Genomic DNA, 21,565 nt, shown 5'->3' on the forward strand with positions numbered 1-21,565 from the left:
CCGCAGTTCACAATACTTCCAAGTTTTATGTCATTTGGGAGTTTTGCAATTGTGCCCTCTACACCCAAGTCTAAGTCATTAATATAAATCAAGAAAAGGATCAAGGTCGTGGCTCAGGGTGCTGAGGTGGGCGGGATGGGGGTGGGTAGGGAACGGCTGATCACAGGAGTAGTTTACAGTTAAGCTGAGGAAAACACTCCTGCTGCTCCTGGCTCCAGCACAGGAAAGTCATTTATCTTTTAGATCCGCCAATTTGCACCTCCCTATAACTGCAGGTTTCCTGAGGCATGGAAAACCGGGCCATTCAGCATAAAATATAAACAGAGGAAAAGATCTGAGGCATGCACCCTCATTAAAATATTTAAATGAGTGACACACTTTCCGGGAATGGGTTGGTCACCAGCCTCCTGGTCCCGTCTCCGTTAAACCGCAAGTGGGCAGGTTGGGTGCAGCTTGGATTTGAGTTTGAGATTTTTAATATTTTGGCATCCCACCCAACCCAAACCCACCCATTTTTGGGCATTAACATTCTCCCCATGATATTCACCATTGTAGAGTTTCCTGTTCTGCAGTTTTGGAAATGAGCCATAACTAATTGCTTTTGTTTCATCCAGGGTGGTCTACTTGTCAGAACACGCTGGCTGGCATCCTGCTTGTCTCTTGCAAATGGTAAATGAAGCAGTTTCAATTTTCCTCACCTCAGGAAGATGTGGTGACTGATGGAGTCACTACCTGGTACACAGGAAGTTTGAATTGGCTAATTTAACTGGCTGCAAAGAACAAACGGGTTTGCCAAGTTTCAGCAAAGAGCCGATCCTTTACCAAAACAATAGCTAGGAAGTATTGAATCCCCAGTATTGACTTTAATTAAAGTTTAATGAAACTATTCTCAGGCAGGAATCATTTGGAATAAATTGCAATGACAAGATATTTAATTTGAAGAATACAGCAAGTTACAAGAATCAGAATATTCTTCTAATTGTTCCTGATTTCAATCACAACCATTTTCCAGTAAGTGCAAATAAATAAGAATTGTGGATAGAATATTTTATTCTGAAAGTTTGCTGGAAAAATTATCTGGAAATGTGATTATAATTTTACGCTGCACTCACTGAAGTGCTTGGCTCTGTTTTTATGTAGTGTTTCATAATTTCAACTCCAGACATTCTGGAAAATTAATTAGAGGAGGTGAGTTGTGGAAATCTGCTCATCATTTCAAAACACCAGTCCAATGAGAGGACATGCACTTTTGGGCCTGGTTCTAGGGAATGAGTTGGCCCAAGTGGATCAGATATCAGTGGGAGAGCCTCTAGGGGGCAGTGACCATTGTATCATAAGGTTTAGGTTAATCATGGAAAAGGACAGAGAACAATCCAGAGCAGGGATAATTAATTGGGGGAAAGCCAACTTCGATGGGATGAGAATGCATCTGAGTTGAGTGAGTTGGAATTAAATGTTGGCAGAAAAGACAATGGCTGAATAATGGGCCACCTTCAAAGAAAAAAGTATTGCAGGCAATATCAAGGTATATTCCCTTCAAGGGGAAAGGTAGGACAAATAAATCCACAGCGCCCTGGATGACGAGAGCGATAGAGATAAAGATGAAAAGGAAGACGTGCGCGTACGACAGATGTCAGGTAGAAAATACAATGGAGAATCAGGCTGAATATAGAAGGACCAGAGGTTAAGTGAAGAAACTAATAAGGAAAACAAGGAGAGAGCATGAAAAGAGGCTGGTAGTGAACATAAAAGGGAATCCCAACATCTTCTATAGGCATGTAAATAATAAAAGGGTGGTAAAAGAAAGAGTAGGGCAAATTAGGGACAAAAAAGGGAACTTGCTGGAGAAATAATGGAAGTGTTGACTGATTACTTCCCACCCTGGCCAAGATAAGAGAGGAGGTAACTGGTACACTAGAAGAAATTACAACCAAGATAAAGGAGGTGTTGGAAAGGCTATCCATACTTAAAATAGATAAGGTACCAGGAGCAAATGAGATGCATCCAAGGGTACTGAGGGAAGTGAGTGTGGAAATTGCAGACGGATTAGTGATAATCTTCCAGTGTTCCTTAGACAGAGGGGAGGTACCAGAGGACTAGAGAGCTGTGAATGTTACACCCTTGTTCAAAAAGGGGTGCAAGGATAAAGCTGGCAACTACAGGCCAGTCAGTTTGACCTTAGTGGTAGGGCAACCTCTGGAAATAATAGTACGGGATAAAATCAATAATCACTTAGACAAGTGCAGGATGATTAAGGAAAGCCAGCATGGATTCATCAAGGGAAAGTCATGTTTAACTAACTTACTGGAGTTTTTTGAGGAGGTAACGGGGAAGGTTGACAAAGGAAACGTTGTAGATGTGGTGTATATGGATTTTCAAAAGGCATTTGATACAGTGCTACATAACAGACTTGTGAGCAAAATTTTAGGTCATGGAATAAAAAGGAAAGTCGGCACTTGGATAAGAAATCGGCTGAGTGACAGGAAACAGATAATTGTGATAAATGGTTGTTTTTCAGGTTGGAGGAAGGTTTATAGTGGAGTTCCTCAGGGGTCAATGTTGGGACCCTTACTCCTCCTGATATATTTCAATGACTTAGATTGTGGTGTGCAGGACGTGATTTCAAAATTTGAATCTGATATGAAGATTGGATATGTTGTCAACAGTGATGGGGATAGTCTTGAACTTCAAAAGAACATAGACATGTTGGTGGATTGGGCAGACAAGTGGCAGATGAAGTTCAGTGCAGAGAAGTGTGAGGTGATTCGTTTTGGCAGGAAAGTTATGGTGAGACAGTATAAAATAAAGGGAGAACCTCTAAAGGGGGTGCAGAAACATAAAGCTCAGTATATATGTACATAGGTCATTGAAGATGGCAGAGCATGTTGAGAGAGCAGCTAATAAAGCATATAGTATCTTAGGCTTTATTAATAGGGGCACTGAGTACAAGAGTAAGGAGGTCATGTTGAACTTGTGTAAGACACTAGTTAGGCATCATCTGGAGTACTGCGTCCAGTTCTGGGCACCATATTTGAGGAAGAATGTGAAGGCATTGGAGAGAGTACAGAGGAGGTTAACAAGCATGATTCCCAGGATGAAGAACTGTAGTTATGAGGACAGATTGGAGAAGTTAGGATTGTTTTCCTTGGAGAAAAGAAGGCTGAAAGGAGACTTGTTAGAGGTATTCAAGATCCTGAGGTGTATGAACAGGGTAAATAGTGAGAAACTGTTCCCACTCAAGAGAACATCAAGAACTGGAGGTCACAGATTCAAAATAATCAGCAAAAAGAGTAGAGGGTGGTTGGAGTCTGGAACAAACTTCCTGGAAGGGTGGTGGAGGTAGGTTCAATCGAGGTATTCAAGAGGGAATTGGATTGCTACCTGAAAAGAGAGAATGTGCAAGGTCATGAGGATAAGGCAGGGGAGTCAGACTAGGTGGAATGCTCTTTCAGTGTAGACTTGATGTGCCAAATATCCTCCTTCTGCACTGTTAAGATACTGCCAATTGTTCACAAAAGTGCGTCAGCTCAAGTGAATTTCTGAGGTCTTCCGCATGTCAATTTTTAAATGTAGAAGGAACTGATTTTAAAATATGAATTTTTATTAAACTGTAGTGTGTCACTTGAAGAACACAAATGTTAGTTTTCACAGTGACTCTGTTTTCTTTTGTTCACTGCAAATACAGATTTTTTTTTTATCCTGAGGTACACAGGTTGTTGGGAATACAGTGGTTAGTGAGAAATGCCTGTGATATTTTGACATTTTTAATCACACCGCTGTCGGTATCACCAGCAAGGATAATGAACCTTGAAACAACGAATGTCTAATCCACTTAATTATATTGAATAAAATCAGTAGTAATTATGTGCTGATGTGCCTCTTACTCTGTACACTGCCAATTTGCTTCTGATGTTCAGAAGCTGCATGATTGTACAAGAAAATTGAGACACTGTCAATAAATTGGTAACTATTGGTATGTTAAATATGTGTTTGTCTGTCTGCTTATGTTCTTGGGGAATTGCAATGGCAGTAGACAACTGGAATTGGTTCAGTACAAACAGACCATGACTTGTTGGCAGTTATTCCTTCCAGTGCAGTGACGTTACAGTAATTGTGTTTAAATTTTTGCAATGAGCAATTACTGCTTTTGATATATGTTGAGATGCAGATAATTTACTGATAAGAATACTATTTTCTTAGATTTGAGGGCATCAAGATTTGGTGGTATTGCACCTTTGTAAAATGGGTGCCTAAGCTTCCAAAATGGTGGGTGTAAGTGCATGCACTCATTACACCCTGGAAGTTTGCCACCCAGCATATTTGTAAAGGCAGAAAAAGAGGTGTCCAGGTCCCGCATTTGAAACAGGTGTTAAACCATTTGGACGTACAAATAGGGAGCCGACACCTGTTGGAGGCTTCCTGTGTAATGTAAAATTTAGCTGTCCTAACTGCAGCCGACGGGCCTGCTGCTTCCAGAAAGGCAAAGTCTACATACGGCCTAAGCCAATGGCCTCTAAAGGGACCACTGGAGGCTGCCAATAAAAGTTAAATTTCTTGTACAAGTGCTTGCTTTAGTGTGAAGCAAGAAGCATATTATTATGTCGTATATTTAGTAATATTTCAAAATCTTGTCCTTTGTCAACAATATTTACTACAGTTTTTAATCTATGATTTTGCACACCATTTTTCTTCATTGGCCTTTACGATCTTAACAGCACTGAACAAGTAAAAAAATCTGTTTGGGCATTTTGGATTGGGAACAAGATTCAACAGTGGCAGGAATGGATGAAAAGTCAGGTTACTCTTTTCTGCTGTTCTTGTTGTCCAGTTACTTGAATATTAAACTTAACAAAAAAACCCAAAAGAAAATATGCCTCTTTGCTTTGATTACCTGATTAATTGATGCTGTTGCTTCACTGATACTGTCATTGTGCTCTCCTGTATATTACAAAAATGGCAATGTATCTTCAAAGACATAAGACCAGAGGCAGAATTTCATTCAGCTTGTCATGGCAGGAAACATGGTGGCCAGGCCCACTTAACTGCAGGAGAGGCCCCATGCCAGCCTCCCATAGGTGGCAAAACCTCTCCCGATTAAGTCAGAGGGCGAAAGGGACTGACACAGAATTCCCAGCTGCTGGTGGTGATATGTCAATTAAATTCCAGCCCATGTTTCGGACCGTGTAGTCTACCCATCAGTACCAATCCACTCTGACCACAGAAAAGATGATAAAAAGGACTGACTCAAATGCTAATGCTGATTGTAATACATGACAGCTGAAGTACATCACATTTTGCACATCTGTTGAAATAGAGATTGATATAGAAAAAGTAGTAATATGTTTTTTAAAAATGATCTGGTCATAAGTTGAAAAATATATTCCAATAGGTTTCAAAACATTTTCCTATTATTCTCTTTCTGTACAACTCTCGCCCGGATCAACCTGCTCAGTGACCATAGAATAAAAGAATGTGCTTACATTTTAAAAGTACGAAGAGTTTGAAGAGACACTTGTATTCATATATTTTGATTAATGTGTTACAGGTGAACAAATAGAAAGATGTCGCATTGCAAGACACTTTGGTGGACACATGTTTTTCCTTTTGTATTAGTAAGTATGGATGCTAAATTTAGATATATTGGAGAATGACATTTGGTTGGAATACAATAATTTGTGGCCATGTATTTTGTGTCCTTGATTTCCAAAGAAGTGACAGAATTCTAGAATTCTATTATTTAGATTCCAATCCTGTCAAATGTCAACTAATTGGTTGATCTCTAAGGGCCCAACTGCAACTACTGCTGAAATTTTGAAAACTAGGAGAGTTGACAACCTTGCTTGTTCAAGAAGTGGCGCTATTACCTCTCTCAGCCTGTAATGAAAAGCATGGCTAAAAGACTAGCCATTTCCTTCAAGTTATGTAGTGACAATAAAAATGATTCGAAAGGTAATAAAACAAAATACTATTTAGGATACTTGCTCAAAATGTAATATTACAAATATTATATATGTGAAGCCTTCAGTATTTTTCAGTCTTATTAAGATGTGCAGTGCTTTTAGCTTGTGTCAGACATGCAATATGCTGTATTAAAGAAAAGGACAAATTAATATCATATTTAAACTGAAACATGACTATTGTATTCAAAACCACACTCCAGTCCTATAATACTCATGGGGCTGAATCTCTGCCAAGGAAGCAAGGAACAGGAGCTGGGCTTGTTTTCTGGTCAGGAAACTGTCTCCAATGGGAAACTGACTAAAGTCTCAATTTAAAAACATAGGAAATAGGAGCAAGAGTAGGCCATTCGGCCCCTCGAGCCTGCTTTGCCATTCAACTAGATCATGGCTGATCTTCTACCTCAACGCCATTTTCCTGCACTATTCCCGTATCCCTTGATATGTTTAATATCTAGAAATTTATCGATCTCTGTCTCGAATAAACCCAATGACTGAGCATCCACAGCCCTCTGGGGTGGAGAATTTCAAAGATTTACGACCCTCTGAGTGAAGAAATTCCTCCTCATCTCAGTCCTAAATGGAAAACCTCTTATTCTGAGACTGTGTGCCCTGGTTCTAGACCACCCAGCCAAGGGAAACATCCTTCCTGCATCTACCCTGTTGAGCCCTGTAAGAATTTTGTATGCTTCAACGAGATCACCTCTCATTCTTCTAAATTGCTGAGAATACAGGCCCAGTCTCCTCAATCTCTCCTCATAGGACTGTCCCGCCATCACAGGGATCAGCCTGATGAATCTTCTCTGCCCCCTCTATATGGCAATTATATCCTTCCTTAGGTAAGGATACCAAAACTGCACTATACTCCAGGTGCCGTCTCACCAAAGCTCTATACAATTGCAGCAAGACTTCTTTACTCAAATCCTCTTGCAATAAAAGCCAACATACTATTTGCCTGCCTAATTGCTTGCTGCACCTGCATGTTAGCTTTCAGTGACTTTTGAACAAGTTCACCTAGGTACCTTTGGACATCAACGCTGGCCAATCTCTCACCCTTTAAAAAATACTCTGCATTTCTGTTTTTCCTGCTAAAGTGGATAACTTCATATTTTTCCACATTATATTCCATCTGTCATATTCTTGCCCACTCATTTAATTTGTCTAAATCCCCTTGAAGCCTCTTTGCATCCTCCTCACAACTCCCATTCCCACCAATATGTGTCATCAGCAAACTTGGAAATAGTACATTTCATCTCCACATCCAAATCATTGATATAGACCCAAGCACTAATCCTTGCAGTACCCCACTATTCACAGCCTGCCATCCTGAAAATGACCTGTTTATTCCTACTCTTTGGTTTTTGTAAAACAATTCTCAATCCATGCCAATATATTACCTTCAATCTCATGTGCTCTAATCTTGTTTACTAACGTCCTGTGTGGGACTTTATCGAAAGCCTTCTGAAAATCCAAATGCACCACATCCACTTGTTCCCCCTTATCTGTTCTGCTAGTTACATCATCAAAACACTCTAACAGGTTTGTCAAACATGATTTCCCTTTCATAAATCCAAGTTGACTGCTCAATCCTACCATGATTTTCAAAATGTCCAGTTATCCCATCCTTTATAATAGATTTTCCCTACTACTGATGTCAGGCTAACAGGTCTGTAGTTCCCCATTTCCTCTCTCCTTCCTTTCTTACATTTGGTACCTTCTAATCTGCAGGAATCCCAGAATCTATCGAATTTTGGAAGATGAGCACCAATGCATCCATTATCTCTACAGCCACTTCTTCCAACACTGGGATATAGATCATCAGGTCCAGGATATTTATCAACTTTCAGTCCTATTAATTTCTCTAGTACTACTTGGTTACTAGCACTAATTTCTTTCAGCTCCTCATTCTCGTTAGTCCCTCGGTTCTCCCATTTTTCTGGTAGCTTTTTTGTATATTCCTCCATGAAGACAGATACAAAGTATTTGTTTAATTACCCTGCCATTTCCTTATTCCCCAGTATAAATTTTCCTTTCTCTGCCTGTAGTCGGCCCACATTTGTCATTGCTAATCTTTTCCATTTTACATACCTATAGGAGCTTTTGCAATGCGTTTTTGTTTCTCGCTAGTTTACTTTCATATTCTGTTTTCTCTTTTTCTATCTGTTTAGCGGTCTTCCATTGCTGACTTCTAAAATGCTACCAATATTCAAGCTTACTACTTTTTTGGCAACTTCATAAGCTTTTTTCTTTGATCTAGTACAATCTTTAACTTCTCTTGTTAGCCATGGTTGGATGACCTTTTCTACTGGGTTTTTGACCCCCAAAGAATGTAAATTTGTTGTAAACCATATATCAATTCTTTAAATGCTAGCCATGGCCTGTCCACCATCATTCATTTTAATGTAGTTTTCCAATCTACCACAGCCAATTTGCCCCTCATACCTTTGTAGTTTTCTTTGTTTAGATTTAAGACCCTAGTTTCACATTGAACTACATCACTTTCAAGCTAAATGGAAAATTCCATCATATTATGGTCACTCTTCCCTGGAGGCTCCTTTACAATGAGATTGTTAATTAGTCCTTTCTCATTGAACAATACTAGATCTAAAATAACCCATTCTCTAGCTGGTTCCTGAAAATACAGTTCTAGAAAACCATGTTGTATACATTCCTGGGATTTGTCTTCTATAGCATTAATGCTAATTAAGTTTACTCGGTTAATATGCAAATTGAAATCGTCCATGATTACTGTATTACCCTTGTACATGCATCTCTAGTTTCCTTATTTATACCATGCCCCACATTACCACTGCTGTTTGATGGCCTGCAAACAAATACCAATGTTTGCTGCCCCTTGCTGTTTCTTAGTTCCACCCAAACTGATTTTATATCTTTATCTTCTCCCTCATTAACAGCACCATCCAACCTCCTTTTCCTTAATGCCTATCCTTCCTAAATGTTGAACACCCTTGAACATTCAGTTCCCAGTCTTAGACACTCTGCAGCTAAGTCTTTGTAATGGCAATTAGGTTATTCCTGTTTACTTCAATTTGTGCCATCAATTCATCCACCTTGTTATGAATGCTCTGTGCATTCAGATAGACTACCTTTAATTCTGACCTTTTATAATTTTCACAACCTCTAACCTTGTCTGCTGGCACACTCTTAAGTTTGTACATTCTGTCCCTTCCTGCCATACTCAGATTATCAACTAACTTATTGCTACCTTGCTGTCTTGCCTTGTCCTCTATCTTTAATTTATCACATCTTCTGTCACTTGATCCCTTGTCCTGACTGTTTCTTTTAAAGCTCTATCATCCTAGTTATATGACTTACTAGAACACTGGTCCCAGTATGGTTCAGATGAAGACCATCCCAATGGTTCAGCTCCCGCTTTCCCCAATTCTGGTGCCAGTGCCCCATGAATCGAAACCCATTTCTCCCACATCAATCTTTGAGCTACACATTTAACTCTCTAATCTTATTTACCCTACTCCATTTGCTTGTGTCTCAGGTAGCAATCCAAAGATTATTACCTTTGAGGTTCTGCTTTTTGATTTAGCCCCAACTGCTCATACTCCCTCAACAGAACCTCTTTCCTGGTCCTATCTCTGTTGTTGGTACCTACATGGACTATGATAAATGGATCCTCCCCCTCCCACTGCAAGTTTCTCTCTAGCCCAGAGCAGATGTCCTGAATCTTGACCCTGGGCAGGCAACACAGTCTTCTGGACTCGCACTCTGGGCTACAGCGAACTGTTTCCATCCTCCTGATTATACTGTCTCCTACTATCACTATATTCCCACTACCTTCCCCCTGTTTAGATGGTTTCTGGTGCCATGGCGCCATGGTCAGTTTGCTCATCCATCCTACAGTCTCCACTTTTGTCCACACAGGCTGCAAGAACCTCGAACCTGTTGGACAATTGCAAGGGCTTAGGCTGCTCCACTTCTACCTTCTACCTTCTCGATCCCCATACCCACCTCACTCACTGTCACACCCTCCCGTCCCTGATCATGGACCAAATCAGATGACCCTATCCTAAGGGGTGTGACCACCTCCTGGAACAAAGTGTCCAGGTAACTTTCCCACTTCCTGATTAGTAGCAGTGTCTGCAGCTCAGCCTCCAGCTCAATGTCACTGAGTCGAATTTCCCCAGCCGCAGACACTAAATGCAGATGTGGTTGCCATATGTGTGCATGAACTCCCACATTCTGCAGCCACTGCACAGCACCTGCCCTGTCATTTTTATAGCATTTAAATAATTAATTACTTTGCTGATTGAATTTTAAATAATGTCTTTATTCCTGCCTGTGCTTATATTCCTATTAGTTCAAAAATGTTCTACTTACTCCGACTGAAGTTCCCTAGTTAAGATAAATGGAAAATACTCACCAGCCAACCTAGTAAGCTTTAACTCTATTAGTAAACCTTGTTACTACTAATAAAACATTACAATTACTAAAATCACCTGAGTTTTGAAAGATAAATGAGAAAAGGACTCACCAATCAATCAACTAATTGTTTTCCTGTGATGTCACACTTTGATGTTTTTGCAGTTGGCCCACTCTGAAGCCACAGATTAGAAAGCTCCTTTAGGTGCTGCTGTCTGTCTCCGGATCCTTCTCTCTCCTGTTCTTTTAGGTGCTTCTTTCTGTCTCCAGATTCTCCTCTCTCCTGCTCTTTCAAGTGTCGCTCTCTGTCTCTAGGGTTCTCCTCTCTCCTGCTCTTCTAGGTGCTGCCGTCTGTCTCTGGGTCCTCGTCTCTGCAGCTCTTCTTGGTGCTGCTGTCTATCTCTGGATCCTACTCTCTCCCGCTCTTATCACAGGGAAGAGCCTTTAGTTGATATACAGACAAGTTTCTTTCCATCAGTAGGGACAGAAATAGAGGCGATCAGATGAAAGGTGAAACTTATTTAGACACCCACGATGACCATCACTGATGCTGGTTGCCCTAAAATAAAATCTGCTGATTGTGCCAAAGTCTTTCACTGCACCAGAGGGGAGCGAGATGTCACAGAGAAGCGAACTAGAGGTCTGGAATCTGAAACAGAACAGATCTCAAACAAAAACAGAATTACCTGGAAAAACTCAGCAGGTCTGGCAGCATCGGCGGAGAAGAAAAGAGTTGATGTTTCGAGTCCTCATGACCCTTCAACAGAACTGAGTGAATATTAGGAGAGGGGTGAAATATAAGCTGGTTTAAGGTTGGGGGGGAGAGAGAAGTGGGGGGTGGGTGGTGTGGTTGTGGGGACAAGCAAGCGGTGATAGGAGCAGATAATCAAAAGATGTCACAGACAAAAGAACAAAAGAACACAGAGGTGTTGAAGGTGGTGATACAGGGCTCCTGTAGATAGGTCAGTAGCCATCTCTTCAAAGTCCCCTAAGATCCATCCATGCACTTTGGAATTTGGAGTGAAGATCTGAGACAGCCTGGACTGGCAGAGGATGAAGGAGTCATGGCAGTGGTCAGAAAAGCTCTTGTTGTGGTTGCACACCAGTTGGACATTGAGGGCATGTTCTTTCCATTCTATACCCCTTTCTGTTGATGAAACTGAGAGGGCAGTCACTGTATGCTTTAATGTCACATGAGTACCATTGATGATGCCCTGTATCTGAGGGAACCCTGTGATGCAGGTGAAAGTCAATGCCCGCTGTCTCTGCAAGGCTGTGTTACTCATTAAATGAATGTGCTATCCAATTTTGACAAAGTGGGCATCAGTGACCTGTGAGATGCAGTGATGTATTTGAGATGCCACTAAGGTCCACAGCTGTTTCTTGGAAGGAGAATTAAGTGAAGAAGTTCAAGACCACAGTGACTTTGATGGCTACAGTCAGGGCGTAGCAAACAGTGCTGCAAGGTGTGAGGTTTTCAGCGATGAGGGATACAGGCTTCATGCCTGGGGAGTTGCCGTTTCCGGCGGTACTGGTTCTCAGTTATCTCCAGGTAGCTCTGCCTTTGTTGGTAGATCCTATGTTGAGGTAATGGCATCCGTATCCTTTCTGCTCTTCTTCCCTCTCCTGTGCTCTCCTAATTCTCGGGGTTCTGCACTTTCTGCAGAGGATGCTGCCCCTCATTGCAGTTGGGCCCAAAATATGACAGTGGTATCCCCATTGCCAGCTGCAGCCTTCCCTCAGGACAGCTGGCTGCCTCACTATCCTTGGCAGCCTTAACCCCTGCTCTTTTCCTCTCACAATGCCTGAGCTGTGCCAACCCTCTTCAAAGCCTGGGCAGTGTGCCCACTCTTTGGCACTTGTGCTGCACCAAGGACAGGCCCTGACTAAGAACTGAATCACCCTTTGCCTTACTGACCCTTTTTTGGGGCTGGGGAGATGCCCAGGGGGAGCCATGAGTGGCTTCCCACTCTATACCCACCTCCCCACCACCACTGCCGGTCTGTTTTAGAAGGCGCATGTTACCTGTAAGCCTCTTTGAAAATCTGACCTTATACCCTTGACAAGCTCTTAGTCAGTGTGTAAAATACCTTAATTTGCCTGATTTGCAAGGATGGTGGAACTCCTGTCCTTCCCCCCCGCATCTCCAAACCCGCTGCTCATTATTGCTGGTTCTGGGTTTGGGGTCTTGGAACAATTCCCGTTCCCATCTTCAGGATGCCCTGAAATTTTAACCCATGAATCACACCACAATGGTAGCCGTAAAGCAGAAAGCAAAGGAGAAACTTGCATTTATATTGTGCCTTTCACAAACTGAAATCCCAGTGCACATTCAAAGCCAATGTTACTTTTGAAATGTCACCACTCCTATTTTATAGGCAAATACAACATCCAATGTGTATAGAGCAAAATTCTACAAACAGCAATTAGATATATTACCAGTTAATTTGTTTTGATGGTATTTGTTGAGGGATGAATGTTGGTTTGAGGACTCCCTGGGCAGAATTTTACCCTCGTCGGGCAGGCTAAAATAGTGCACGAAGACATCAGGTGAGTCGCCCGCCGTCATTGTGCATTCTCACGATAGTGCTCCCATCGACAATTAAAAGGCCTATTAAGGCCCTTAATCAATTAATCAAAGCAGATTTTTCATTGCCCATCCAACCATTCGGTTGGCGGGTGGGCAAATAGGCCAAATGCTATTTGCATTTTTTGTGAAACCTCATCCACGGGCGGGATGAGGTTTCAACCAATGATTTTTTAAAAACTTTTAAAACCGATTCTTGACATGTCCCTGCTCATGTGACAGATTCACATGAGGGGACATGCTTTTTAATATTTTTAAATTCTTTATTTATGTTTATAAAATTCTTCAGCTCAATAAGACTGTAAGACATCGGAGCAGAAGCAGGCCATTCGGCCCATCAAGTCTGCCCCGCCATTCAATGAGATCACGGCTGATCTGATAATCCTCAATTCCATTTTCCTGCCTTTGCTCCATAACCCTTGATTCCCTTACTGATTAAAAATCTGTCTCTCTCAGCTTTGAATATACTTAATGACCCAGCCTCTACAGCCCTCTGTGGTAAAGAATTCCACAGATTGAATACCCTCACAGAGAAGAAATTCCTCCTCCTTTCTGTCTTAAATGGGAAACCCCTTACTCTGAGATTATGCCCTCAGGTCCTAGACTTTCCCACAAGGGGAAACAACCTCTCAGTATCTACCCCAACAAGCCCCCTAATACGGTTACCTCTCATTCTTCTAAACTCCAATGAGTGCAGGCCCATTTGACTCAACCTCCCCTCATAAGAAAATCCCTCCATCCCGGGATCAACCTGGTGAACCTTCTCTGGGCTGCCTCCTATGCCAGTATATCTTTCCTTAGATAAGGGGACCAAAACTGTTCACAGTATTCTAGGGGTGGTCTAACTAGTGCCTTGCATAATTTTAGCAAGACTTCCCTATTTTTATACTCCATTCCCTTTGAAATAAAGGCCATCATTTGCCTTCCCTATTACCTGCTGAACTTGTATGTTAGTATTTTGGGATTCATGCACGAGGACCCTCAAATCCCTCTGTGCTGTAGCTTTCTGCAGTCTTTCTCCATTTAAATAATATTCAGCTCCTCTATTCTTTCTGCCAAAGTGCATAACCTCACACTTTCCCACATTATATTCCATCTGCCACATTTTTGCCCACTCATTTAACCTGTCTATATCTCTCTGTAGACTCTTTGTGTCATCCTCACCACTTGCCTTCCCACCTATTTTTGTGTCATCCGCAAACTTGGCGATAGTACATTCATTTCCCTCATTCAAACCATTAATATATATTGTAAATAATTGTGGCCCCAGCACTGATCCCTGTGGCATTCCGCTAGTTACAGGTTTCCCATCCTGAAAATGCCCCCCATATTCCAACTATCTGTCTTTTATTAGTTAGCTAATCCACTATCCACACTAATATACTACCCCCTACACCATGGGATCTTATCTTATTAAGTAATCTAAAGTGTGGTACCTTATTGAGCGCCTTTTGGAAATTTAAATACATAACATCTGCTGGTTCCCCTTTATCTATCTTGCTTGTTACCTCTTCAAAGAATTCTAATAAATTTGGCAGGCATGATTTCTCCTTCATGAAGCCATGTTGACTCTGCTTGATTATATTATGTATTTCTAAATGCTCTGCTATTATATTCTTTATAATAGACTCTAACATTTTCCCGATGACTGATGTTAAGCTAACTGGCCTAAAATTACCTGTTTCTTGTCTCCCTCCCTTTTTGAATAAGGGTATTATGTTGGCAGTTTTCCAATCTTTTGGGACTTTTCCAGAATCTAAGGATTTTTGGAAGATTACTACCAGTGCATCCACTATCCCTGCAGTTATTTTTGCAGCTCCTTGAGCAGCTCTGTGCCTTCAGGGTGCTTTCAGTGCATGCACCCACATGCATACACAGTCTTCCACGCTCACCGTCCTCCTGCCCCCACCCCGGCAGTACTCAGTGTTACAGTGCGTGATTCATGCTGGCTGGCCGTTAATTGGCCAGCCAGCTTGAAATTGCAGTCGGGGCCCGATCGTGGGCAGCGGTCAGTTTCGCGACCACTCCTGGGCCCATCTGCTGTGCCCACCTTATGAGGTAAAAATCCTGCCCCCTGGTCTTTTTTAACTTCTGCTGTAGGATTTTGATTGTGCCCCTGCCAATGCTGTGCTTCCTCAGTAATACACTGCATTACCAGTAGGTTTGAAAAAGATTATCTTTCATGCTTAGGAATTGCCCATCAATGTTTAGAAATCCTAGATACATTTATGATATTGAAAAGAAAACATTGTTGAAGATTCACAATGCATTTAAATGCCTTTTAATTGCTAAATGTTGCCTCAGGCAATGAAGAGTGAGATTCTGTTAAACATGTGCTTAATGTGAGGGTATTTTCTTTATTGATTTCCACTTCTAGTTTGGAGCTTCATTTCCCAGAAGTGGGAATGTGTAAATTTTAACCTTATATTAACTGTAAGCTTGCCTACATTGCAACAATGACTGCATTTCAAAAAGTACTTCATTGCCTGCAAATTGCCTTGGGGCATCCTGACGTTATGAAATGCACTGTATAAGTGCAAGACTTTTTTCGTATCAGATCTCGACTTTTCATGCTGCAACTATTTAACTAATAACAAATCACAAAATGGATTTCTTTGTAAATAAAACTTTGAAGGGATTAAATTCATGCATCTGCAAAACTAAAACCAAATATCCAATTTGGCACAAAAACAAAAACAGAATTACCTGGAAAAACTCAGCAGGTCTGGCAGCTTCGGCGGAGAAGAAAAGAGTTGATGTTTCGAGTCCTCATGACCCTTCGACAGAACTTGCGTTCGAGTCCAAGAACGAGTTGAAATATAAGCTGGTTTAAGGTGTGTGTGTGGGGGGGGCGGAGAGAGAGAGAGAGAGAGAGGTGGAGTGGGGGTGTGGTTGTAGGGACAAACAAGCAGTGATAGCAGTGTTTGTCCCTACAACCACACCGCCACTCCACCTCTCTCTCCGCCCCCCACACACACACCTTAAACCAGCTTATATTTCAACTCTTTCTTGGACTCGAACTCAAGTTCTGTCGAAGGGTCATGAGGACTCGAAACGTCAACTCTTTTTCTTCTCCGCCAATGCTGCCAGACCTGCTGAGTTTTTCCAGCTAATTCTGTTTTGGTTTTTGTTTTGGATTTCCAGCATTCACAGTTTTTTTGTTTTTATCCAATTTGGCAGCTGGTTTGGGAGAGTGTGAGAGCTTCAGTGAATGTGGTCACACTCCCTCTAGTTATGCAAACTGGAAAACACATGTGTTTAGAAGCAGACCACCAAAATTGCCCCATCATTATGCATGAAACTTATTTTACCCCTTATTTTAAGGGAAAGATATTTTTGCCAGGAACACAAAACAGGTTGATAGTGAAGTGGCAGCTTATTTTAGAGCGTATAGAATTTCCTTTTCCATTGGAGCCAGTAGAGGAGAGACTTGGACATAGGCTAAGATTTTGCAGCCCCTCCTTCCCGGTGGGCTGTTATGGTCGCACTGCACTGAATGGAGGTTTAAATGACTCGCTGCATCCAACGGGAGGGAGACACACCGCAGTAAGGTCGTAAAATCCTGGCCCATGGTGTATAACGAGCTTCCAATCCATTCTCAACCCATTTCCTCCTACTGGCAAAGACCAATTTCACCTCAAAAGCAACTGAACAGTTTGAAAAAATTAGCTATCTGCAGTTCGGCCTAAAATAGCTCAATATGGATCATTTTGTTCTGAATTCAGTTTAACTTAACATAAGGGAAATTTTGTGAATTCAGACTCCCAGTGCAGTGATGCACCTGCCAGAAGCAACTTTTCATCCTTAATGGATGGAAAATCCTCTGGGTCCTGCTGACCTCTGCACCAGAATTGCCCATAAACAATCCCATGTGGCAAAGTTACATGCTGGGGACCTAAATTGCAACAATATCCTTTAAATACCCATAAAAATGATGATTTATTTTAATGCTGCACAAATTCCACTATTCTTAAGGATCGTGCTCTTTCAGTCCCAACAAGTCCTCTCTCCTTTCCTGCACTTCCCCATTGCTTTCTGTGCCTATTTTATCTTACAGACCAACCTCAAATTATAAATTTCTTTATAGTTCTATACAACTACCCTGACTTCTGCAGGCTGATCATTACCACCTTCATTGTCACTTGGTAGGTTTCCAGGACTTTGATGAACTGTAATTATATCATATAATTTCACCAATCTCTCATAGCAAAAATATTTTTTTAAATAAAAACAAAAAACCCAAAACTCTTCAAAACCAAAAAAGAAACATATGGTATAAATAGAATGCATTATAATTTCTGTTCCATAATGGCTATTTAGATAATTGAAAAAAGGTGACTTTCTGGTTTCCCCTCACATTAAGCACCCTATAAACAGTTATCAAATAAACTATCATGAAAGCAAGCGTTATTGGGCAAGATTTTAACTCATTCAAAACCCGCCCACGTACTGAGAGTTAAACTCAAGTCCATTATGTTTTCACCAATCTGCAAGGTCGAGCTTGATTTGATATTTCATTAAAGTGTGTGACCATACACCAGCTGTTGTTCAGTTGGTAGAACTCTCATCTCTGTGTCAGCAGGTTCTGGCTTGAAGTCCTGTTCCAGGGCTTGAGCACAAAAATGAAGGCTGATGTTCCATTGCAGTGCTCCCTCAGTTGGAGGTGCTGTCTTTCGGATGAGATGATAAACCTGATCTGGTGAACGTAAAAGATCCCATGGTGCTATTTTGAAGAAGAGCAGGCAAGTTGTCTCAGGTGACCTGATCAATATCTTTCCCTCAATCAACATCACAAAAAGACAGATTATCTGGCCGTTATCACATTGCTGTTTGTGGGAGCTTGCTGTGCATGAATTGGCTGCCGCATTTCCTACATTACAACAGTGATTACACTTCATAAGTAAATCATTGGCTGTAAAGCACTTTGAGATAACTGGTGGTCATAAAAAGCACTATATAAATGCAAGTCTTTTCTTTTCAGTGTTAAAGGCACTGTATAACTACAGGTTAAAAGCATTTATCTGACTTTGTTGCCATGAGAAAACAGTGCTATGTTTTCATTATCATCACAATGGCATAACATCTGTGGTGTTTTTGAGGTGCAATCATGGTTTTGACACAAATTTCATAGGGCAGAATTTTGCCCTCGTTGGGTGGGCTCGGCGGGGGAGGGTGGGAAGCTGACCGCTGCCCGCGATCGGGGCTGGACTGCGATTTCACACTGGCGGACCAGTGAAACACCTGCTGTAGCGCTCAGCACTGCCTGTGTGGAGTCGGGGGAGGAGAGCGAGCGGGGAACTTTGCGCATGTATGCAGGCACGCGCTCGAAAACCTCCCTGAGGCACAGACTGCCTCAGAGAGATGAAGAGTTTTGAAAAACAAAAATAAAGAATTTATAAATGTTAAAAAACATGTCCCCTCATGTGACTCTATCACATGAGCAGGGACATGTTATGAATGAGATGTAAAATTTGTTATTTTATTTTTGTTCGCTTTAGGAAACCTCATCCTGTCCATGTATGAGATTTCCTAAAAAGTGCAAAGACTGCTTGGCCTTTTCGCCTGCCTGTCAACCATGAGGTTGGATGGGCAGTGCAAAATTTAAGTTAATTAATACTTAATGGCCTTAATCAGCATTCTAATTGTTGGCAGGCACGCTGCCGATTCCCGCGCATGCCTGCTGACCAAACTATTGCTCAATCGCACGTTGATGTCGGGACGCCTGCCCGACATCATCGCACATCATTTCACACTCAAGCAGGTTGGGCACACGCCCACCCAATGTGGTGAAAATTGTGCCCATAGTGTATCATTTGTTTTGCTCTATTCTTTAAAAATTTCCAGTAAATATTAAAGTAGGGCCATCAGCTTCTACCTCCCTAGACTGCGATCAGAAGATATTTACAAGAGAAACACTAACAGGAATCTCAGAACCAGTGATTTATAGCCAGGATTATAGTCATATAAATGCAAAGCTAACAGGGTGAACTGAGCTTCTGCAAGGATTCAAGCCTATTTCCTGAGGCAAGTATTTTACCAACGACTTACTTGTCTGCAGATTACAGCTAATGTCTGTTTTGAAACTTTTGTCCTTTGTGCTTCCAGAATTAGAGGCAAGAACAGATATAACTGGCTCAATTATCTACCATAACATTGGGTAATAATCAAGCAGCAGTTATGAGAAGTAATTTTATTCACTTTTTACTTGCAAGTTTACTTGCTTTTGGAAGTAAATGCTTGAATTAATATGAATGTGTTGGTATCGGGAACATTTAGCAACTTGTTAATGATCTATCCTTAAATGCCAGGTATCCTTGATCTCTTCGGTTATTGCTGACTACTCCTCAGAATGTGAGGAAAATGAATACTTTAATCAGACCACTGGTGTTTGCCATGCCTGTCCTCAGTGTCAATCAGGTGAAGAACCTGTTTCGGTAAGTTGCATTTAGAAATAAATAATGCTTTTCTTACAATTATTTTTTAAGTCTTATCAAGCACAGTAGCAGTGAATTTAGAAAGTTTCCATAAAAATATAATTTTGCATTTGATAAACTAGGACACTAAACAAAAGTCTGAAATTGTGAGATCCTATGCTAGTATAGAATCTTACTTGATGGGAACACAGATCAGAGAATCAAATGTAGGGGTCAATGCACCCAATTTGCTGCTGATTTTTCTAATCATTGAATAACTGATCTGTACCCTCCATTGGGTGAGAATGTAAAGGAGTCTCTCAAGTTCAAGGGTTATGTTACATTAAAGTTATGTTAAGAACAGTGCTTCTATAGTTGTTTTCACCATATTCCACGGGTGGAATTTTATCGCCCTGTCGCAGCGGGGGCGGGGTCAGAAAATGTGCGAGCCGTTTAAAAGTCCATTGACTTCGGCGGGACCGTAAATTCCCTCCAGCGGGAGGAGCCTTAGAATTCCGCCCTTATTTCCAACTTCAGTATCTCAGATATAAACCCTGGGCCAGATATACACTTTGATATCATGATTCCTTCATCTACATCAAGTACCAAAACTCATGAAATAAACAACCATCAGTGACTTTCTTGACAACAGTTTCTAAGGCAAGCCTTTAGATCCCTGCATTGTGTCAGTGCCATCAGTAATGATCTGCTTGAGTCTAAAGATAATGATGGAACTGAATATGATTTTCAATATGTCCTCGATAAGATGCTATATCACAGGCTATAGGCTATTTAATACAGGTCCTGTGGGGTTAGCAGCAAGAATTGGAGTTGGATAAGGAAGCAATTGCGTTTCTGTAGCAAGGCGGTAGTTATTAATGGAAAAGTTTCTGCTTGGGGCCAGTTACTAGCGGATTCCTACAGGAATTTGTATTAGAATTTTTGCTTTTCACCATCTTTATCGATGCTCCAGGTCAAAGCATCAGGGGAATTGTCAACAAGTTTGTCAACAAGACGATACAGAGTTGCAAACTCCAGGCTGTTCAGTGGGAGAAAGACTTAGATATGAATGTACTGCATGTAAGTCTCTGAAGTCCCAGTGCCATGAGATTATTGCAAAAGCAAACAGAGTGTTATGTATGGCCAGGGGAATTAACCACCAAACAACTGCTATCTTGTCGGTGTATAAGATGCTGATTGGGCCTCACTTAGAAGTTTTGGTCCCCTCACATCATGAGTGATATAGAGACAACAGAAAATAAAGTTCAAAGGCGGGCTATTGGATTGATAACTAGATACCACAATACCAATGTTTTAACAGATGCAAAATTATGTCTGGAATTTTATGTCCCTGTTGGCGTCGGATGTCATGCCGGGTGTGAGTGGACAATATGGCGGGAAGGTCAGAAATCAGTTTCACGCCGTTGTGAAACCAGTTTGTGATTGCTTGCTCGTCAGTGGTGGGCCGCCTTTCCTGTCACCGCACGCCGGGAATGTCATTTTAATACATCTGCATCTAATTTTAAACCCTGCTCGCTAGAATCATTCCCCTCACGTCAAATTTACTGCCCACATCGGTGGAAAAACGCCGGCCCAGAAGACATCTGTACAAGTGTGATGTGCAGAAGTCGGGACCTACCGTTAGGGCCTTGCTCACATTGCGAACATCTGAGGAGCAGAAGATGCTGGAGCCCTCCAGCTACCGGACCCTGGAGGAACACATGCATTGCATGCTGAGTGGATTCTGATGGACATGGCTCCACTGCAGAGCAGGTCACAAAAGGTGTAAGGCCATCATTGATATCTGGGGTCTGCTCTGGGGCATCAGCGTCTTGGCCATGGTCTGCTACGGATGATTGTCGAGTGGGTGGAGAGGAAGGTCTAGGCTTGACTGGGAGAGGAAGGTGTACCAGGGGTGGGTGGCGGTGGCGGAGAAGGTTGGGAGGAAGGAAACAATGGTGTCAGTGAGGGTGCGGTTGAGAATGGGGGATCATTGGTGTCAGGGGGGTAAGGTTCAAAGGGGGAGTTTAACGGGGGAGAATGCAGCAACTGAGGAGGTAGGTGTAAGGGGGGAGGAAGGTGTAAGGGAAGAAGTTTGGAGGAGGGAAGCAGTTGGGAGGGAATAAGGACTTCAGGGGACGAAGAAGCTTGGAGTGGGGAAGGATAGAGGAGGATGGAGTTCGGACGGAGGAAGGAGTCCATGGGGAGGAAGG

At 41.8% G+C, this 21,565-nt stretch overlaps 1 protein-coding gene across 2 annotated transcripts in view; it reads left to right on the plus strand.

Annotated features, from left to right (window-relative positions):
* Positions 1-21,565, plus strand: part of edar (ectodysplasin A receptor) — a 105,233-nt gene that overhangs the window by 39,405 nt on the left and 44,263 nt on the right. For both annotated transcript variants that reach the window (XM_041198575.1, XM_041198576.1), the window contains exons 2-3: positions 5,546-5,612; positions 19,248-19,373. In XM_041198575.1, the coding sequence (XP_041054509.1) occupies positions 5,562-5,612; positions 19,248-19,373 (177 nt within the window). In that variant the 5' untranslated portion in view covers positions 5,546-5,561. The remainder of the gene's footprint in view (positions 1-5,545; positions 5,613-19,247; positions 19,374-21,565) is intronic.

Source organism: Carcharodon carcharias, chromosome 11, assembly GCF_017639515.1.
Source record: "Carcharodon carcharias isolate sCarCar2 chromosome 11, sCarCar2.pri, whole genome shotgun sequence".
NCBI lineage: Eukaryota > Metazoa > Chordata > Chondrichthyes > Lamniformes > Lamnidae > Carcharodon > Carcharodon carcharias.